Source organism: Gasterosteus aculeatus, chromosome 3, assembly GCF_964276395.1.
Source record: "Gasterosteus aculeatus chromosome 3, fGasAcu3.hap1.1, whole genome shotgun sequence".
NCBI lineage: Eukaryota > Metazoa > Chordata > Actinopteri > Perciformes > Gasterosteidae > Gasterosteus > Gasterosteus aculeatus.
The window spans coordinates 5,165,614-5,184,909 of NC_135690.1; the positions used below are offsets into that span (position 1 = coordinate 5,165,614).

The 19,296-nt window shown below is 43.9% G+C and overlaps 1 protein-coding gene across 4 annotated transcripts in view; it reads right to left on the bottom strand.

The window, feature by feature from the left end:
* Positions 1–13,429: 13,429 nt before the first annotated feature.
* The window catches only part of slc6a9 (solute carrier family 6 member 9), a 131,718-nt gene continuing 125,851 nt past the window's right edge, over positions 13,430–19,296 (bottom strand). For all 4 annotated transcript variants that reach the window (XM_078098901.1, XM_040171873.2, XM_078098900.1 and 1 more), the window contains 6 exons: positions 17,488–17,725; positions 16,422–16,556; positions 15,978–16,077; positions 15,362–15,462; positions 14,437–14,607; positions 13,430–13,900 (listed from right to left, as the gene is read on the bottom strand). In XM_078098901.1, the coding sequence (XP_077955027.1) occupies positions 13,622–13,900; positions 14,437–14,607; positions 15,362–15,462; positions 15,978–16,077; positions 16,422–16,556; positions 17,488–17,725 (1,024 nt within the window). In that variant the 3' untranslated portion in view covers positions 13,430–13,621. The remainder of the gene's footprint in view (positions 13,901–14,436; positions 14,608–15,361; positions 15,463–15,977; positions 16,078–16,421; positions 16,557–17,487; positions 17,726–19,296) is intronic.

The following is a 19,296-nucleotide window of genomic DNA, read 5'->3' on the forward strand; positions in this document are numbered from 1 at the left end:
ATTGTAGTGTTGGAACTATTAGTTTGTTGCTCCCTAGCTATGATTGCATTAGTTTTAGCTAAGTGTGACATTTACACTCATTTAGTTCAGGTGATGGAGATGACTAAGCACCTGACAGTTTTTTTCTAATGATTTATTTTTCAAATACGTTGAGCAGTATCAGACGGGCGAGCAGTGCAGCAGTGAGCCATTAACTTGTAGCCCTCATCCTTGTCAGGAATCAAAGACGCCTCTGATGATGACTTGATCACACAACAATCACACTAACAGTGGATAAAACCGCGCTGACCCACATTCAACATCTCTTGATTAACACCTGTGTGTACGTGTGTGTCTGTCTGTGTGTGTGTGTGTGTGTGTGTGGAGCTTCCCGTGCCTGAGCAGGTACATTAGTTTGTGTCTAATTGCGTGTCTTTGTGATGCTGGGAGCAAAGCAGTGCGTGTGTGCGAGCTAGGATTTTAATGATCTCCTCCTCCCCCCTCTGGGCCAGCATGAGCCTATTTCGACCCACATCAGGATAATTAACATCACACTCTTTCTACAATGTCTGTGAGAGCAGAGGGCTCCTTTCACCATCCTTCTCCATCCTGCTGTTAATTCTCCCTCTTTGGCTCCCAGGAATAATGTGGAAATACAACCCACTGGCTATTTGTATGCACACACAAGTCCCATCCAGTTTATTTGCACATAAATTGGTCGATAAACTTTGCAAACAAGTTGTGTTTTCCAGCCATGAAACACAAAAGCACCCTATTAAAAAACGCCTTAGAGTTAGAATCGTGGGCTTAGCTCAACAAAATTACCAATTGAAATCCCCGGATCTGCAGGGAAATCCGCCCCAAACCCACGCTTCACACTGTCCATACACGTGCACCCGGATAAGTCACGATTCCATTTGCGCTGCTCTGTGGTCAACCTCAGAAGGCCGAGGTTTGTATCCAGTGATTGTGTGTAATTAAGAATGTTTCTCAACTTGTCAAAGAAAACACCTCTATATATCAAAGAGCATTGAAATTATGGAATATTTCAATGAGTAAATAGTCATTTATAAGCTTTTGATTATGAACAAATCATCAAAAATGTGCTTATCAATGTTCAGTATGTAAACTGTTATATTCTACGTTACCACACCACAAATGTGGTTGGTCATTAATAAACCTTTAGTGAATCCTCAAATAATCATGATGAACGTATGAAGTTGACTTATTATAAATGACTGTGACGGAATAACATTCCGATCACAATCTGCCAGCAAAGTTTCTCTCATGCAGGTGAAAAGGGTTCACAAGGGATCCCCCCTGTTCCCTCACTCCCACTTTGAAGCCAGTTATTTGCTTCATCCCGTCCACACCTCCCTCGCGGTGCTCGGCTGGAGTTTGGTCCTTGCGCTCCCTGATCTTCACCCTCAGGTCTCACTGCCTTCTTCTCATTAAGAAGAGCTTTCGAGTCACTGCTGATCCATGGCTGGTTATTTGGGAAGCAGCGTAGAGTCCTGCATGGAATTGTGATTTGTTCACAGAATTTCATATATTCAGTGATGCAGTCCGTCATGCTGTCGATATCCTCCCTGTGTGGTGCCTCTTAGACATATTTTAAAAGGTATGCACTGTACAGTTGTTCAAACATGTCAAAATATTATTATTAGTTATAAGCTAATAAATAACCTCTGACTGATAGTAAACTGTTATCTGATAGATTTGTTTCCTGATGTGCCTTTATTTACTAGGTACTTCAAGTAGAAAAGCAAAATCTATTTCTCCTGAATAAAAGCAGAAACTTGACTTAAGGTACAAAGTGACACAGAAGACAGAGGGCAATACATCGCAAGGAAAAAAAACTGGTTTGGGCTGGTGACAAGTGACAAGCAAAGATAAACTTTGACAACATTTACAGCCACACAGACGGAGATGGAGCGATAGAGACTAAATCAAAGTACCCACTTGTGCACTATAATTCCCATTTACATACTTAATGGAGCAATATGATAAAAAATGTCCATGTAAATGGCAAAGTTAAAAAAAGTTAAGGAAATTGTCTTTTTTGTTTGCAATCTGGTCCACATGGGTGACAATCAATAACATGGACTGACAGTTGCTGTGGAGATCACAGTGATTTAAAGACACACACACACACACACACACACACACACACACACACACACACACACACACACACGCACACATATACACACTGTACTCACAGCTTGAAATAATCTCCCAATGAAAAGCGCGCAGGACATGGGGGCTTTACAAATGGCCGCCACAACAACAGCTGTAATGCGACAGGCACACATTTGTTCCACTAATCACTGAGAGGATTGTCGAAGCCGAATGGAGGCTAAGAGTGTCTTATGTTATAAGGCCCTGCTACTGTGACTCCACAACAGATGCGCGCACACACACACACACACACACACTGTGGTTGAGTGTTGTCCATCACCCTTGGCCTTCACACTTTGACAGCTGTCAGTGATTTCGACGTGCCAGATCACAGAATAGAGGGATTACGCTGATCTGGGGAGAAAAGGCACGTTTGCACGATCCTGCCAGATATTTCCGAGGGTGTTCACATCAAGTAAACAACAGTGGCTTACATAAGAACAGTCGCAGATTAGCTTTGTTTGTTAACTTTATTCAAATGTACACTTTAAATGTAGAGGTTTGTAACTTTGCCTCCAGCAGTTAACATTATGCCGGGTCCGGGTGTTGTTATTGGCCAGCTTTAAGATATCAAACAAAACAGTGTTAAGGCTTCACAAGTCGACGCCTGAATTCAATACTAGAAAGAAAAGAGAAGACTCATTTTATGGTTCCCGCTCAGAGCCAGACACTTTGTCCGTTGCTGTTAAAACATGGTCTGCAGACCCTTTACGGTTATTTAAAGGCCACAGTTATACCAAACCAACTCGGTTAGGGTATGTTCATGGATGAGCAACTAAAACCCCGCTTATTATTCATCATTCATTCATTCAGTCAGAGTAAAGCCCGATTTTATCTAGTAAAATGGTACATTTAGAGTCAAATAACCAGGAATCAGGGGGAGTTTCAGTGCTGCCTCGTAATAAATACTTAATCACAAACGGGTTTAAAATACTTGATTTCTCCCAAGGGCTTAATCCACAAATTGCCACCATAGTTTCCACAGAGTTGCGATGTTCGATTTGCCCGCTCTCTGTCATTTCTGGTTAAGATAAAAACAAAATGGCGTAGGCTATAATGCTGAACTCTTGAACTCAAACTGTATTCCACCAACTTGTTGGTGATGATCTCAAGATTGTTCATTATGGACGTAACATTAAGGATACTGGGCATTGTGAGCTATCAAATGACGTTTGCATCTCGACAGCTTTGAGGAGCCTTTTGACGTCGTTCAACTTATTGTTTTACTTTCCGGTCTGCAACTCGTCGGACTTTTCCTCAACGACTTTTCCTCAACGAGGAAAATCACAGAGCACCCGACTCCCAAAGAATGCTGCTCTGTGGATCTGCAAACTGTGTAAATAAAATGTAAATTAAGCATGAACTTCATATGGGAATTATATATCCAACGTTGAATAAAGTGCATTCATGTACAGCAGAACACATATTGATCCATAAAACCAGAAGATAATCATTTCGGATGTGGGGAAGTGATTTCTTAACAGTGTGCTTGTGCTTTGATTTCTCTATCCGCACACATTGATGGATTAATGGGGGAGGCAAGGCAGAGCCAAACAGATAACAACGTGCCAACAATCAGGGCCGAGGTGTCTCCCTCTTCCTCAATACCCCCGGATGCCTTTTCATCAGTGATTTCTTGGGAACTCCATTACTATTGCAGACGGGTATCATGCTTCTGCACCGCAATCAATAGTCTTCCATTAAGGTGATGAACGGCCCGTTTTCCCAACCCTCTGCAGTCGAGACAAATCCTCGGGACCCGCTGATCCCAATCCGTCAGCCGTGGGCATGACAGCAGCAGAGCCGGGCAACGTGAAGGGTAAAAGAGAGTCTCTGCGTGTCGGCCAGCTCCTCCACCCTCGTTGGAGGCCTTCTCCTGTGTACGCATGCTGTTCATTCATACGCGGACATTCATCCCTCAAGGATACGTTCTATAGGTCAACTTGGGCAATTAAACCTAAATTTGAAATGAGAAATCTTGGTTTAAAAGACAGATATGTAGGGATTGGCAATCGTTGCCCCGTACTGGCATTAACGCGGTTTCATTATAACAGTCTTGGCATCTTTGGAAGATAAAAGCCAAATAGAACATGTGTCCACCACAGAGTTCTCAGTTAACATCAGCATTGTTGTTTACCAACCCACGAAAACACACAGTGGGCTTTAATCTATAACATATTGCAGAGCGAGTCTTCAGGAAACAGGAATTAGTTTCTGAGATCGACATGTTGCAACAAATCCTGGCAAAGGCGACAGTTTAATTTAATAAAAGCAGACTTGTTAGCTCGCTGCAGAAACTATTTCCTTTCCATTTAACAGCCGACATCTACTATCCTTTGGTAATCTTACGAGAAATGCAGCGTGGCAAAGCAATTACTGGGTGACTGACAGGCTCGCAGCCGAACGTTTAACTAAACCCACAAAGCAAATTCTGTTGAAACAGAGTTCATAATCTCCGGTGGAACACAGAGTGAGTGGGGAACCGTAGAAGTATTGTCTGCTACAAAGAACTATTCTGAATATACGAATATGCACAACTCCAGTCGGTTTTTACAAATGAAGGTAAATAAATATCCTGAGTGTCATTCAATTTGTGTCAATCGATTCGCTAGTTACTCGAAATATGCCTCCCTGCCTGGCTAATCTCGCTTTGGTAAAGTGGACTTATGGGAGATGTGGCACCCAGGATCGTGCCTAACTGTTGTTTTATTTACAGATTAATCAGAAAACCCAGCCGCACAGAGAGTTGCTGCCAGGCTCGCTGGCTCAGCGAGGATGGACGTGGTTTGAGCTCCATGCTAGGAAACTCACCATACAACGATTTGACTTTGTTTAGTGGGGAAGATACAAGTAGAGAAGATACGGGGAGATATTCCAGCACTGCACGGCACAGCGTGGATCTCCACAGTAACAGCAGACTCCTTCCAGTCTGTTTCATAATACTTTGAAAAAGCCAACAGTAAAAAACAAAACAAAAAAAAAACAATGAAACTGATTGAATAAAACCAGTAAAAATGGAAAATAGCATCAGTATTATATGCTATTATTCCAACTAGATTGCATATGTCACTGTTGACACTAACAAAAGTTCTCTGTGTAAAAAAGGGAATAAAATAATTGTCCTCAGCACTAAAAGCATAAATCAAACGTGTTGTTAATGAATCAGCATTCAATCCTCATGTGTCAGTCAGCAAAACGTTTCAGTGCCAGACCTTTTTTTTTTTACAGCCTGGCTCCAGTTCAAGCAGAACTCATTGGAAGTACAATACTACTTCTTCTCCTTACAATAACTCCCCATGATCTGACAAAACCTTCACGCTCTGACACAAAATTATTTTTCCACAGCACTAATTACTACTTTGCATTTAGAAAGACCACACGGAACCAATTGTAAAATCAATTCATCAATCTCAGGCCAATGTCACATAATCTGAATAACGATTAAAGCCGCTCTCTCCAACCTTAATAATGAAAGCATAATGCTGTGGCGTCGCACAGGAGCCACGTCGTGCATCACAGGCGACAACTGGAGTCACCTTTCAAACAAAAAGCAACAACGGTCCCCCAAGCGGGAAAATTGCTTCCTGTCGGTAAAAGAAAGGCGACTCGAGTGTAGGAAATGTCCTTCAACCGCCCCTGAACGCAGCGGCTGGAGCGCTCCACCGAGGGCCGCATACCAGGGTTCATACTCAACAGCCACGACCTCGACAAGCGCCCCTCACTCTGACACCGTTTCGGATCCGGACTCATAATTCCACTCTTCTGCTCTAAAGTGGTGCTTTTCTGAGTCTGGTTGGTGCTCTTATTCCCCAAACAGCTTATGTGATTATGTCACAGGGCAGACTTATGAGTCGGAAAACAACAGCCAGCCATAACAAGTGCGGTGTTGACACTTAACGAGCCATTGACATATAGCCGGGTTCATTACGCAGCTTAATCTTGTAACCTGCCGGCCCGCATGATGGATGTTATGGCCCATTAATAACGCTGCTTGGCTGAGTATAAATACTCATGGTGCCTTCTTCAAATTCCACCTGACGGAGGAGCATGCTGTCACCACACAACCAATTCAATTCAATATGCTTTAGTGAGACAAAGACAAAATCGCCAAAGTGTCGAGTGAAAGAAAAAAGAAAGGGGTCACTTGGTTGCTCAGGCCTCAGAACAGTAGCAGCTCCAGTGGAGTGTTTTTTTCCTGATTCTAAAAAGTGATTCATTGGCTGTTACAACAACACCAAGTGTTTGCCCACATACTGTGTACAAACCATCACATCTTCCCGCAGCCGCATCCAGGGCTTTATGTACAGCTTTGTTGAATGTGGTCTGGTGTATTCATAAAAACAATTAAAATGCATAGAGAAGATAGAGTGTGATGGTGAATATCAAAGACAAAAGGGCTGAAACACACGTTTGAATCTTGAGACCCCCTTGATGCCAGCTGAGCCGTGATCCAGACTGGTTGTTTACGTTCACAGCCATGCTGCCCTCTTCTGACTCCACGTGGTAATGTGCTCGCACCACCGGCGCCACTGATTTCATCAGTTGCCATGGTTAGAATTTTAACATTTTAAACCGTGCCATTATTATGACATTTTATCTTTAGCTGCTTGCTGAATAGTCAAGTCTGGAGCAATGGATTTTTGATCAGTTACGCGATACAGTGCAGGCGCCATGAAGGGATTTGCTTGTTGGGATCATCTCGTTTTTGTTGTTGTACTTCCCATAAAAGCTTTATTTGTTCTGTGTACAGTACCATGCAGATATCAGTTATTGGTATGAGTGGCAGAGGCTTATGGACGTCGACAGCCTTTTTTTTAAATGTTATTTGCCTCTTGAGCGCCACCTAGTGGGGAAGCTGTTATACGGCAGTGTTAAAGCCTGTGTAGTTCACTGCCTTGCACGCGTAGTTCACGTGCTGATGAGCTTCGTGAAGTTGGATTCAAGTGAAACCGGTTTCTTTGTTGCTATTTCTTCGTACCGTGGAGGATTTGCTATGTATTGCGTATTAAATGTATTTAAAGCAAGGACTGTCAGGACGTCCCGAGTGGTTCACAAGCTGCAAAAAAAACAAAAAAAACTGTATTGTTGTTTTACTTTTCTCTAAAATTTGCTTTCAGGGCAGGATGCACGCACACAATAAAAGAGTGAATGAGGACGTTCTCGTCCGGAGAGCTCAATCCGTGCGGCATTGTGGTCACTCACCTGCATTAACAGTCTTCTTTGGGTCTTGAGTCCTCCACACATCCCCTCTATGTTCGCCATTTCAACTCCTTCGTTCCCCATTAGTGAGCCACTGATAAGCCCTCGGCCCTGATGCTCAGTTTCTCTGTCCCACTCATAGGCCCAACTGATGCTAGAAGTCACCGCAGAGGGGTCCCGTTTGATTTCAGCTAGACACAGCGTGCACCTCGGTGACGCAATATGTTTGAAAGAGGTGATTTAGCGAGCTAGTGACTAATAGACTTCATGTTGAATGGATTTTTTTAACCAAGCTAAGATACTACAACACAACACCGGACTCCCGATTAAAATGCGGCCATTCTTAATTTTGTTGTCAACGAGCAACAGCCCCATTGTTCTTTGTTACTGACACCGCTGCACTCTGTTCACACGGGTCATGACTTCAACATCCCTGTAAAGGCCTCCAGCTGGAGACAGTGATTCACCTCAAAGACACACTATTGAACTGTTGCGGACTCATCGCTATCGCTGACTTCATTTTCATTCATTCAAGAGCCTCTTAGGTCACACATACGTGTGATAAAAGCAAATCCTCTGACATGCTTACACTTGTGTGTCAATAGACAGAAGCTGTACTGCAACTAGTTTTTCATGTTTCAAAGATAATATATAGTCAAACTTTAAGGTGGCTTGAACCCAAAAGGTCTGCAATAAGCGGTCGGTTTATTACTTTATTTTTGTAAATGTTGTATGAGATCTTACATACTTACATCATGTCATCCATGATACGACACAAGGACACTGCAGCGCACAGATCTTTAAAATAGATTTTATTTACCATTTTGTAATTCAACAGTTTACGATATACAGCCGACAGGACTAAGACATTTCAATGGATTTTGGCCCTAAGGGTTGAAGAACAAGAAGAACAGACATGGTTAGATAGATTGACAGATAGATATGATAGAGGATACCAGAAGAACTGTGTTCTCTTTTTCTCACTTGTGCTTTTCCTCTCCTCCCATGAAACTATTTCAATTGGAATAGCAACAACACAGCATTTTCCCACTGACAGTTTATCTCAGCCAGTCCGCTGAAAACTGGACTAAAATAATCTGCCGTACTTTTCTGCTTTTTCACAGAATGGAAGTGTGAATTATTACTCTAATGATAGGTTGTTGTTTTTTTCCTCCCCCTGTTGCTTTTACAAAAAAAAAATCCCTAAAGTGCTGTAACATATGAGTGTGCTTATATGAGCAGTAGTAAGAAATTCAAGAGGTAATGTTCTGTAATTTACAGAGAACTACAGACACAAGGTAAAAATCACAGTTTCGTTTTTCAGTAGAATTTGAGTAGAAAAATTGTTCACGTTCTTCAACATCAGTGGCTTCCTGCACAGCCACTTCAGACTGCATCTCAAGATATGACTCAATTGTTTAATATTCTCAGTTGTTCTAAGTTTCTTGGAGGACTAAAAGGTTTTTGTCTTTTGGTAGCCAAATAACTGGTAAGGTTTACTTGACTAAAAGGACAAATCAATCAAAATATAAAGGGAACTGGACCCCGATCTGATACATTTATGTCACAATTGCCTAAAACGTCCACATGAAACAATATCATGTTGTGATCACGCATTAGCGCTGCACATGAATGAAAATGGGTATTAATGTGTCTTGGTGCTAATTCCGTCATAGTGCCGTCATTTTGGTGTTTTGATGTTTGCTCATTTGTAACCCTTTGTAACAACTACGATACTAGAAAAAACCCTTTTGGGTTAAGGGCCACAGGTTATTAGCGGTGAACAGTGTCCTGCGTCCATTGCCACTGCACGTTGTAAGATATAAGCGTTAAAGGGCCAGCGTGTACCGTTTGGTCACGTTGCAGATTGCAACCAACTGAAACTACTCCAGCTCGCCAAGCGCATTAATACTGTGCACCATTTCTGCTTCACAAAAAGGGTTGTGTGTTTGAAACCAGCCAGCGGCCTTTCTGTGTGGAGCCTGCGTGCCCCCCCACTCCCCCTCCGGCTTCCTCCCACAGACACGCTCTGGGGGGCCGGGGTAATAGGTGTGTGAGTGGTTATTTGTCTCCATGTCGGCCCTGTGGTTAACTGTCCGGCGCGAACCCCGTCTGTCTTCCCATGTTCGCACGGGCTGACTCCCCCCCCCCCCCTAGCAACCCTTTAAGGATAAGTGGCATAGAAGATGATTGACTGACCATATCTGCCGGGTGATAAGTCTAAATGCTACACACTGGTCCTTTAAGTCCATGTAACACTGTTTAAAAAACATCTTGGACATGTAGCTGCAGCCGCCATCCACACCAGAGCCACAAAAACAAAGCGTTCGCTTTGTAGTTCAAGTTTTGATCCAAAGTTTTTTTTGATCCTCGTGAGCTGGCTTTATCTTAATCTTTAAATGAACACAACTTCAAAAGCAACCCAAAAGTAATGTGATTTAACATTAGATGAACAATGATTAAAATCTTTCTCTTTTAGTACAAAAAGTGTTTCTTTCTTAAAAGATAAAATCATTAGCAGAATAGGACTTGGCTAGTTCCGATAGGTTAGAGGTACACTGACATTAATAATACCGACACTACACATGCTCTTCATGCAGGTTCAGCAGTAAGAGCTACTCCACTACACACAGAGTACACAATACACCGACGTCGTCTACATTACTCTACGAGAAAAATGACAAAATCAAAAAAATAAATTGAAACAATGCCCCACCCCTCCCGACCCGCAAAAAACACACTTAACCCCGCCCTTGAGATGAAAGCAAAGATGAACAAGCACATACACACAGTCCGATTATATATTCTTTACATTACTGTACAGAGTTGTGGGGCCAGCAGAGATGGCGAGGGGTCGGGATGAGGAGAGAGAAAGCATGGTGACGTGGTGGCTGAGCCTCACTTACTACAGCAACACACAAGACAACCGCACAAAGGAACCGGTCCGAGCTACAGGTCCTCCGCATGCGCACCCACAATAACAACCCATATTCACCTTTCTTTCAGGGAAATAAAACCAAGAATTCTACTCGGAGGAAGCAAGGTGATGATGTATCGTTTCCAGGAGCACCTGGTTTTGTAATTAAATTGAAAAAAACAACACTATTACAAAATACAACGCGTGGGGAGAATATTTCCAAAACCAGGAAGTTACAGTAGATCGAACGCAAAGCCGCAACTCACTAACATTTAGACACAACGTGAGCTCCTGGGACCTTCCTGTGACCTTCCTGTCGGAAATCCATTGAAGTCGGGCTGTCTCGGTTCCTGGAAGGAACCGAACTCTCTCTCCATAAAGCGATGATCTAACTGGTATCGCTCATCAGTGGGATCTCTGAGGGGGGGAGCGGACTTCTTTCCGTGGGAGTGGGGCGGCTTATCCAGCTCACTTAAATTAGTCTGCGATGGAGCAGGTTCAAGTTTTTGGATGTGTTGCTATGGTGATTTGGCCAAACTGGCCAACCGAAAAACCTGACCTGTATAATCTTATGAAAATGATCCGGTTAACCCAGTAGGCCACGTACGAGGAACCGGGCCCCGGTGTCTGTTGGGCTCTTTCTATTTGGTTCACCTCTATTGTGTCGCCCCATCTTGTGGAGGAACGAGGCAACTGCACTTCCATGATGAAACTACTTTCCTCTTCTAAAGAATTGTGGGGGAATAGTCAGATTTAGTTTGAAGTTGTGCTTCCATAATTACAAAAATGTAGGTAAAAACCGACAAGCATGAAGTCATATGAAATCCTTATAAGGAGAATCCACCATTTTGGAATATACGCCCATTTCGCTTCCTGAGAGTTAGATAGTTAGTTAGAATTGGATTGATTTACTCTTATGTATGGTGAATATGAAGCTGGAGCCAGCAGCTGGTTAGATTAGCTTAGCATAAACACTGCTAGTTTGGCTCAAATCATCCAAGCAACTCTTTAACAACACAACACTGTAGATCAATAATCAACACATATAACCTGTTTTATTTGATGTTCGGCGAGATGGTAAAAAGCAATTTGCAAAATAACTCTTGGCCGGGAACAGTTGCTGCGCAACCAGCAGATGTTTTTCGGTTTATGAGAAGAAAAAAACAAATAAAATGTGTTCATTAGTGAGCATCAGAAGGCAGATTCTGTTCTGCCGTCTCCAGGCTATGCTAAGCTAAGCTAAGCTAACCGGGTGCCGCCTCGGGCTTCATTTCCCCCGCAGGTACACGCGAGTGCTTTCGATTTTGCCAGCTAACTGTTGACAGGAACGCAAACATATACCTGGTATATTCGGAGAACATGTGCCATGGTCACTCTGGTATCTCGGTCTGTGAACCCCTCAAACCCGCTAAAGATAAACCACGTTACAGACGGACAGATGTGATCTTCACACACAGCTGCATGTATTTGTTCAGTATTCAGATCGCCACACGCTGTGACCGCACCACTACCAAGTTCTCCTGGAAGGCCTCTAGCCGGGACACTTCTTTAAGGAAAACCCAACCCGCGTGCCTCTCCCTCACACCCGCCAGCAAAACGACAACAAGTCGTGGATGAGGAATGGTGAACATGGTTAGGTGAGATTCTGTAGTTTTCTTAATTCTTTTTTGTACAAAATAAACAAATGTTGTCTTATAATTATTTACTAAGTTACTTTACAATAATGAGAGGTAAAAAGGAGACTCTACCGAGAGAATGATACTATACAGCTACATTTAAACCTACACAACTCATTTAAGACTCTCATTCTGTTTTCTTCTGGAAACCAGCTGCACCTCTCTGCCTCTCCACCAATCACAGCGCAGCTCGGCTCAGAGCTTCAGAGTAAACACCTGCGAGTACATTTAAGGTTCCACTACCGTACCATTCTTGATAAACAGTATACATACGTTACCAAAAACATGTGCAGGACTCTGGTAACTCGGGTGTTTTTGGTAAACATGCCTGAACGGGGCAGATTGATAGGACCCACGAGGAGACACAGACTACGACATGCCCACCATACCGTCTCTGGCTACGTCCTCTAGCCCGGATCCTCCTCCACGGCCCTCATCCTGAGATGCATTTTACTCAGAAAGAATGCCTGGAAGACTTAAGGAGAGATGGCACTTCGACAGACAGAGCTACACCCCCCTGTTTTGTGTGTACATATGTGTGTGTGTCTGTCGACAGAATTAGGGGGTCTAAGGTCTCCACAGCCAAGGAACCACAAGTTTAACTTGGACCCTGAGAAATGGGCGTTGGGATCTATTCTGTTTAAAAACTCGGAAAAAATGCTTGCATGTCAATGCAATGCGTGTGTGTGTGTGTGTGTGTGTGTGTGTGTGTGTGTGTGTGCGTGTGAGAGGCAGAGACTACAGCACCATTCCAAGTTAACTGTTAACTGACATTTCTCTGCTGAATCATCAGCTTTAATTGGAAAAAATGGAGGACGTTTCCCACGGAAAATTGTCAGTCGCCCTCTCAGGTGTTAAACGTGTGTGCTCTGTCAAACTCTAAAGAAATTTAAAAAAAGAAAGAAGCAGCATAAAAACAACAACAGGCTTAGTATTAATCTGAGATCACCTACGGTTGAGGTCACTGTGTGCTGTAAAATGTACCATAGTGTGAGTGTATGGGTGTGAATGAGTGTGACCGCCTCCTATCAAGCGGTATCGTGGCCCCGCTCCACCTCGTTTCCTCTTTGTCACAGCACCACTGAAAATCGCATCCCAAGTCTCCAGCCACCACATCACTGCTGCGAGAGAAGTGCCCGATCCCACAAAGACCCAGCTAACAGATTATAGGAGAACAGTGTGCGTCTCTATGGTGCTGCATGCCCAAAACAAACACATGCAGCTTCACAATCTACGGTACCTCTGACTGCACATGAAGATGACATATATGACATAAGTTTTTCAAAAAAAAAAAGGGAAAGGAAAAACAAACTGCATTAAATTATGTGTAACAAACGGACAAACCACGCACACGCTAATACACACGCAAATATTTTGGATGACGACCCAATTTTTTTTTTTTTCCTTTCGCTTTTTTTCTTCTCCGTTTATCTAGAGACAACACGCAGATTGATGGATGGATAGACGAGGTTAGGATCGATATAATAAGCCCTTACAATATGTAAAGGTCTCCAGCGAACGGGATCTCCCCCACAGAGGTCTGTGGGAAAGTGGTTGTAGGATGGGGAGAAGGGAAGAAGAGAGGGAAGAGTTGGTGGAGAACTGAAGGGGGGGGGGGGGGGGGGGTGTTCGGGCGGTGCCCGGCAGCGCTGACGGAGCACTGTGCCGCCTATGCGCTGGGATTGGGGTTGTTTTGTGTGTTGGTGGAGCCGTTGCTTCCCTGGATGGTGAGGCTGATCTCATCCCTCCTCTCCTTGTCCTCCTCCTCCTCCTCCTCCTTCGGCTCCTCCTTCAGCTCTCCCTTCTGCTCCTCCTTCAGCTCCTGTTTCTCCCTGAGGGGACGAGACTCCACCGTGTCTTCGGAGGCCAAGGAGGCGTAGCGGCCTATCCGGTGCTCCTGCAGGGCGGGGCCCCACGATGGATGTGGCTGGCAAGCGAACTTCAACCGCTGAGCGAGAAAGACAGAGAGGGACACATGAGAAAGACAAATAGGGACACATGAGAAAGACAAAGAGGGACACATGGGTGAGAGCAGCAGGGCGAGACTTAAAGGGCGAGTTATTTAAACAAAGCAACGTGTGACTAGGTGCGAATCCAAGATGAGTCACTGCTGCTTTCAGCGATTACTCACAACGACACCATAACTGCGCTCTGCAGCGGCTGATACATGATCCTTTCAGTAAGAAGCAGTACTGAGCCACGGCAAACTAAATCTAACCGATCCACCATGCGGTCAACTGTAACCGTGTAACATGCATGAGGGCATACCGGTAGCTCCAAGTAGTATATAATAATATAACAAATAAATACAAATGTTGTCAACTACTATACACAACCCGTACAACTTTAGGTAAAAGGACAACATTTGGAATATTTGATGCTAAACACTGACACTGACGAAATGGCCTCAAGGACCCAACATGTTCTGCCGCTTACTGCAGCCGACGCACACACGATGTAATTATCTCTGGTGTGTGCCGTTACCTCTCTGAAGGTGGCCCCTGGGGACCTTGAGATCTTGTAGAGGGCATAGACGGGTATGCAGATCACCGAGGACATGGCCATGCAGAAGCCGATAGCCAGAGACCAGCCGGGGTACACATAGTTATTGTAGGTGATGGGCTTGTACTGGATCACGGTGAAGATCAGGATGAACTACGCGCGGAGAAAAGAGGTCGGGAGTGAGCGTGATCATTCAGAGCATGCTGATGGAAAACTTTATTTAAAAAAACAGGAGAGAAACATAAAGTCAGAGAAAATAAAAGCTGATTAAAGTGTATATTTAAATCTGTCACTAACATCCAACATAACATAGAAAGAGGAAAGAGAAAAACAAAAGTTGTCATAATGTTACACTACTTTAGCATTTTGACAATAGGTAGGTACCGGTCGTGTGGGAACCGGTTCCCACACGACCGGTACCGGCATTGACTCAGTACAGGTGAAATCCCATTGGACGGCAGCCATTTGTTTTTATTTCAAAGATGCAGATAATTAGGATTATAAAGCACACCGGTTACAAGAGCAGTGAGTTTAGTCACAGTTCTGGTAGAGGCACTGCAGAGCGAAGGCGTTAATCTGAGCAGTCAAATGAGGAAACAAAAACAGCTGAACAGTAATCCACAACAATGAATATCTTGGTTGGCCCAGCAGCTTAGTGGGTAATGCGCCTGCTTGGGAAATACCACTCTGATATCAGCTGCACCCATCTCCCGGTCCGAAAGATTTACTTTTAGAAGTTTATACTGGAAACAAAGCCATCAGTGGCTGAACTGATCAGTGTCCATGGCGGCTCACACAGTGCGTCAGCAACACGGAAAAAAAGACTTTCGGATCGCTGAGTTGGCGTGTGGTTCCATTAAAAAACTGATTCTGATTGGAGGTTGAACCCGTGCGAGTGTTCACTTACAGAGATGATGACGGGCGAGATGAATCTCCAGCAGACTTTGAAGAAGAGAGGAGGAGGGAAGCCCAGCATCATCTCCACGTCTTTGAAGTATTTTTTGTGGCCTGCGGTCACGAGAAAAGAGTTATCCAAATGGAACCATTTCACATTCTGATAATGAGCTACAAAACACGTGTACACATGATACAGCGTGTGGTCTCTTTAGTCCCTTCACCTTAAGGTAAGCCTTTTTTAATATATATATATATATATATATATAAATGTAGATTTTATATCATGTTAGTAATAGCATTTTCTTTACATTTAATGACATTATGTTTTCGTCCCTTGTTTTAGTGATTGTTCAGTTTAAGTGGTGCCTGGCGAGTTTAAGGGGATCCTCACATTCATTCAAATCAAAGAAGCTGAAGAATTTCTTCTTTTATTATGAATGAATTTATAATATTATTGCTTATTACACCTTCGAATATTAGAAGCACTGACTCGTAATCCCGCCTTATGCACCGGTGATCAGACTCACAGTAAAGTTTATCGCTCAAAGCCTGATCTTCTAAAATATTTTAAAATGTATGGCGCTTGTTCCAAATTCACATGAGAGCCAAAAGCAGCATTATCTTACCATAAACATACATGACGCAGATACACATGATGCAGGAGATGACGACCAGAGAGAAACTAGCAGCGTAGTTGTCCATCAGCAGTAGCCAATAGATTCCCGCCTGCACCCAGAAGATAAAACAAAGTCACCTTCATGACAGAAGACGAGTTGTCTACAAATGGACTGTACTTGTAAAACGCTTTTCTAGTCTTGCAACCACTCAAAGCTCTTTAACATGTCATCATTCACCCATTCATACACAGGAGCCCATCAGTAACTAACATTCACACACTGTGGTCACAGCTACAGGAGCCATGTTGGGTTAAGTGTCTTGGGACCCATGGACATGTGATTTCGCCGGACCTGGAGTCGACCCGCCAACCCTCTGATTGGAGGACGACTGTGCTCCCCACTCACCCACCGTCGCCCGCTCAAAGACGCACTCTGCTCGTGGGCAGGACTTACCCGTGTTGTTAGCGGCACTCCCAGTAAGAATCCAATTATGGCCACCGAAAGTGTCACAACGGTCTTGTTCCGGATGATCCAGTCGGTTCCGATCTCATCGACCACGGCCGTCACCAGGGTCTCCAGCAGACAGAACTACCGCAACAGGGATGAGGTTTGTGGGTTAAGTTCAATAGGACGCTTTGGACGGCTGCTCAAACTCCTTCCTAAATGATGAGAATGGGTTCACCAGGAAGGTGAACCAATACGAGACCTTTTTCACGTGAACAGTGACAGTTAAGTGAACTTAACTTCCGCTAACGTCTCAAACTGTGGGAGGTCAAATTACACAATAAATGTTCAGTAGATTTTACATTTCTATATCCACTATGATGTCAAAGCTTTGCTAAGGTGTTTCTGTGAGCAGCTACATATTTATCCTCACACCTCACTTTTGTAGTTAGCATTCCACCAATTATTTTATTTGGAGAGGGTGTGGCATCAGAATTTCAAGCACTAAAGTAGATTGTCAAGAATAAAAGGGCTTTTATATTTACCAGCTAATGGTAATATAATATAATTATATATATATATATATATATATATATATATATATATATATATATATATACACAATATAATAATAGTCTACAAGCCAGTTAGAAGTGGTGCTTTTAGCTAAACGCTAATGTTAGCATGCTACCAATTTTAAAAGGACAATGACGTTCACATTGTCTTAGAAGCCCTACACACAAAGCAGAACCTACGCTCATGGAGCAGTTCTTTGTTTCGCAGGTTTTTTGCAGTCCGAAGGTCCATTTGATTTATCAAAGTTGAAAGCAAAAGGTTACGGAGGATTGCAATGTTCTCTGCATCTTTGACGAACGCTAACTCCTAATCACTGCTCTCTCGCTTCCTTCTTCCTCATGGAAGGACCACAAATGCCTTATTACCGTCACAAAAAGCAAAGGAAATTGGGTCAACGCAGAGTTAAATGTAATCCCTCACTCTTACTAGTAAGCTACTACTAGTAAACACACAGTAGGCTACTGGTCAAAAGTATGGTTGGACGGTTTCCCAGCCTCACCTGAGTCCCCAGTCCCAGGAGGATGAGCATGAAGAAGAAGAGCAGTGACCAGAGCGGTGAGATGGGCAGCAGAGTGAGGGCTTCTGGATAGGCGACGAAGGCCAAGCCCGGCCCGTGGTCGGCCACCTCCGACACGGGGACGTTCAGGTTGTGGGCCATGAAGCCCAGGATCGAGAATATGACAAAGCCGGCATACACGCTGGTTGCACAGTTGGTTATGCTGATTATGATGCTGTCTCTGTACGAAGAGAAGAGAAGGAACTACATGTTGGCCATTAAGTGATGAAGAGAAGAGAAGGAACTACAAGTTGGCCATTAAGTGATGAAGAGAAGAGAAGGAACTACAAGTTGGCCATTAAGTGGAATCACCGTTTACTGAAGGTTCAGGATAAGAGAAAACACACAGTGGTACTTTTCCATAGATCACGCCACATGTCCTAATTAACTATGAGGCTATTCAAAGGCTATTTATGAGTACATCTTTACTCACCACCTTCATTGAACGATACACCGAACATCGAGAGTTTACTTCATATGTTAATTACTAAATTAGAAGGAGGTGCGAAGTGAGAAGGGAGCCAAATTTAGTGATGGTTAATTAAGGGGGGTCTGAGTTGTAAGTTTGCTACCCAACTATTGACGAAAAATAAACGCATGATAATTCAGTCGCCTTAATCCATATGGGTGTAAATCATAAGTTTCATTGCGATACAATTTCAATCCATACAAATAGAATGCAAATTTTGATTTCACTCAATTGAGACAATATTAGACAATATTGTATAACCTAATCAGTTACATTTAAATAGACTGCCGATTAAATAGACAGTTATGCCTGGTCATGATAGGGGAGGAGGTGCGCAAAGAAGCAAACTGCTGTCCCAGGCGTGTGGAGGCTCATCTTGAAGATGATGACCCGCATTGATGTTTTCACCACGTCAACGATGTTGGATTGTTGATCCCTGATTCAATGTATAGATCCAGTTACACCCCTAGCGATGAGGTGGTGGTGTTTCAGCAACCGACTACAAAGGTCAGAAACACCTGACCAGCCTCCCAAACCTCCATCAATCATGTATCTTTCCATGTTCACTAAACCCACACATGATGATATCAATATTTCAGGCATAAGCTTAATTTTCCAATCAAGATGTGTTGCTCCTCGAGAGGATTTTGACAGGGATGAAGACGAGGCAGAGGCCAAAGATCAATGCTAAAAGGTGCCAATGGGCTCTGGTCCATTTCTTCCCATGAAGATGCCTAGCAGTCTTTGTCCTGAGAAGCAGCAGTCTGAGCTGCATGCTGCCGATCTCCAATCAGCCCGACTCAGACTTGGCTCTGTTTGCTCACATTCCCCATTCACAGAAGATGCCTCCGATCCCCCCCGACTCCCTGCACTTCGGCTCGTGCACCGGCTGGTGGGGGTGTTGCAGGGGGGCAGAGGGTGCGTCCACAGGCACGGGCCTGCAGAACGCAAGCTGATTAGACCGCCACACAGCTGTGTGCACAGATAGCACAACTTTCGAGCTGCTGGCAGAGGGACAAATATATCTTCAACCGCTCCGCTCGTGCATCCCGCCCCAGCGGCCCTCGCTCCGTCAGCATGTGTGGACAGGCTCAAGAGAATAAATGACATCTTTTCCTCTCCTTATCGCCTCCCCCCCTTTGAACCGTTTCCTGCCCCCTTTCCTCGCTCCCTTTGCATTCAAGCGTGAAGTGAAACCAGCCTCTTAACATAAGTCCAAAAAAACGTATCTCCGTCCCTCATCCCGTCTTACGTTATCTCACCTTCTCTTTTAAGAGCTTTTG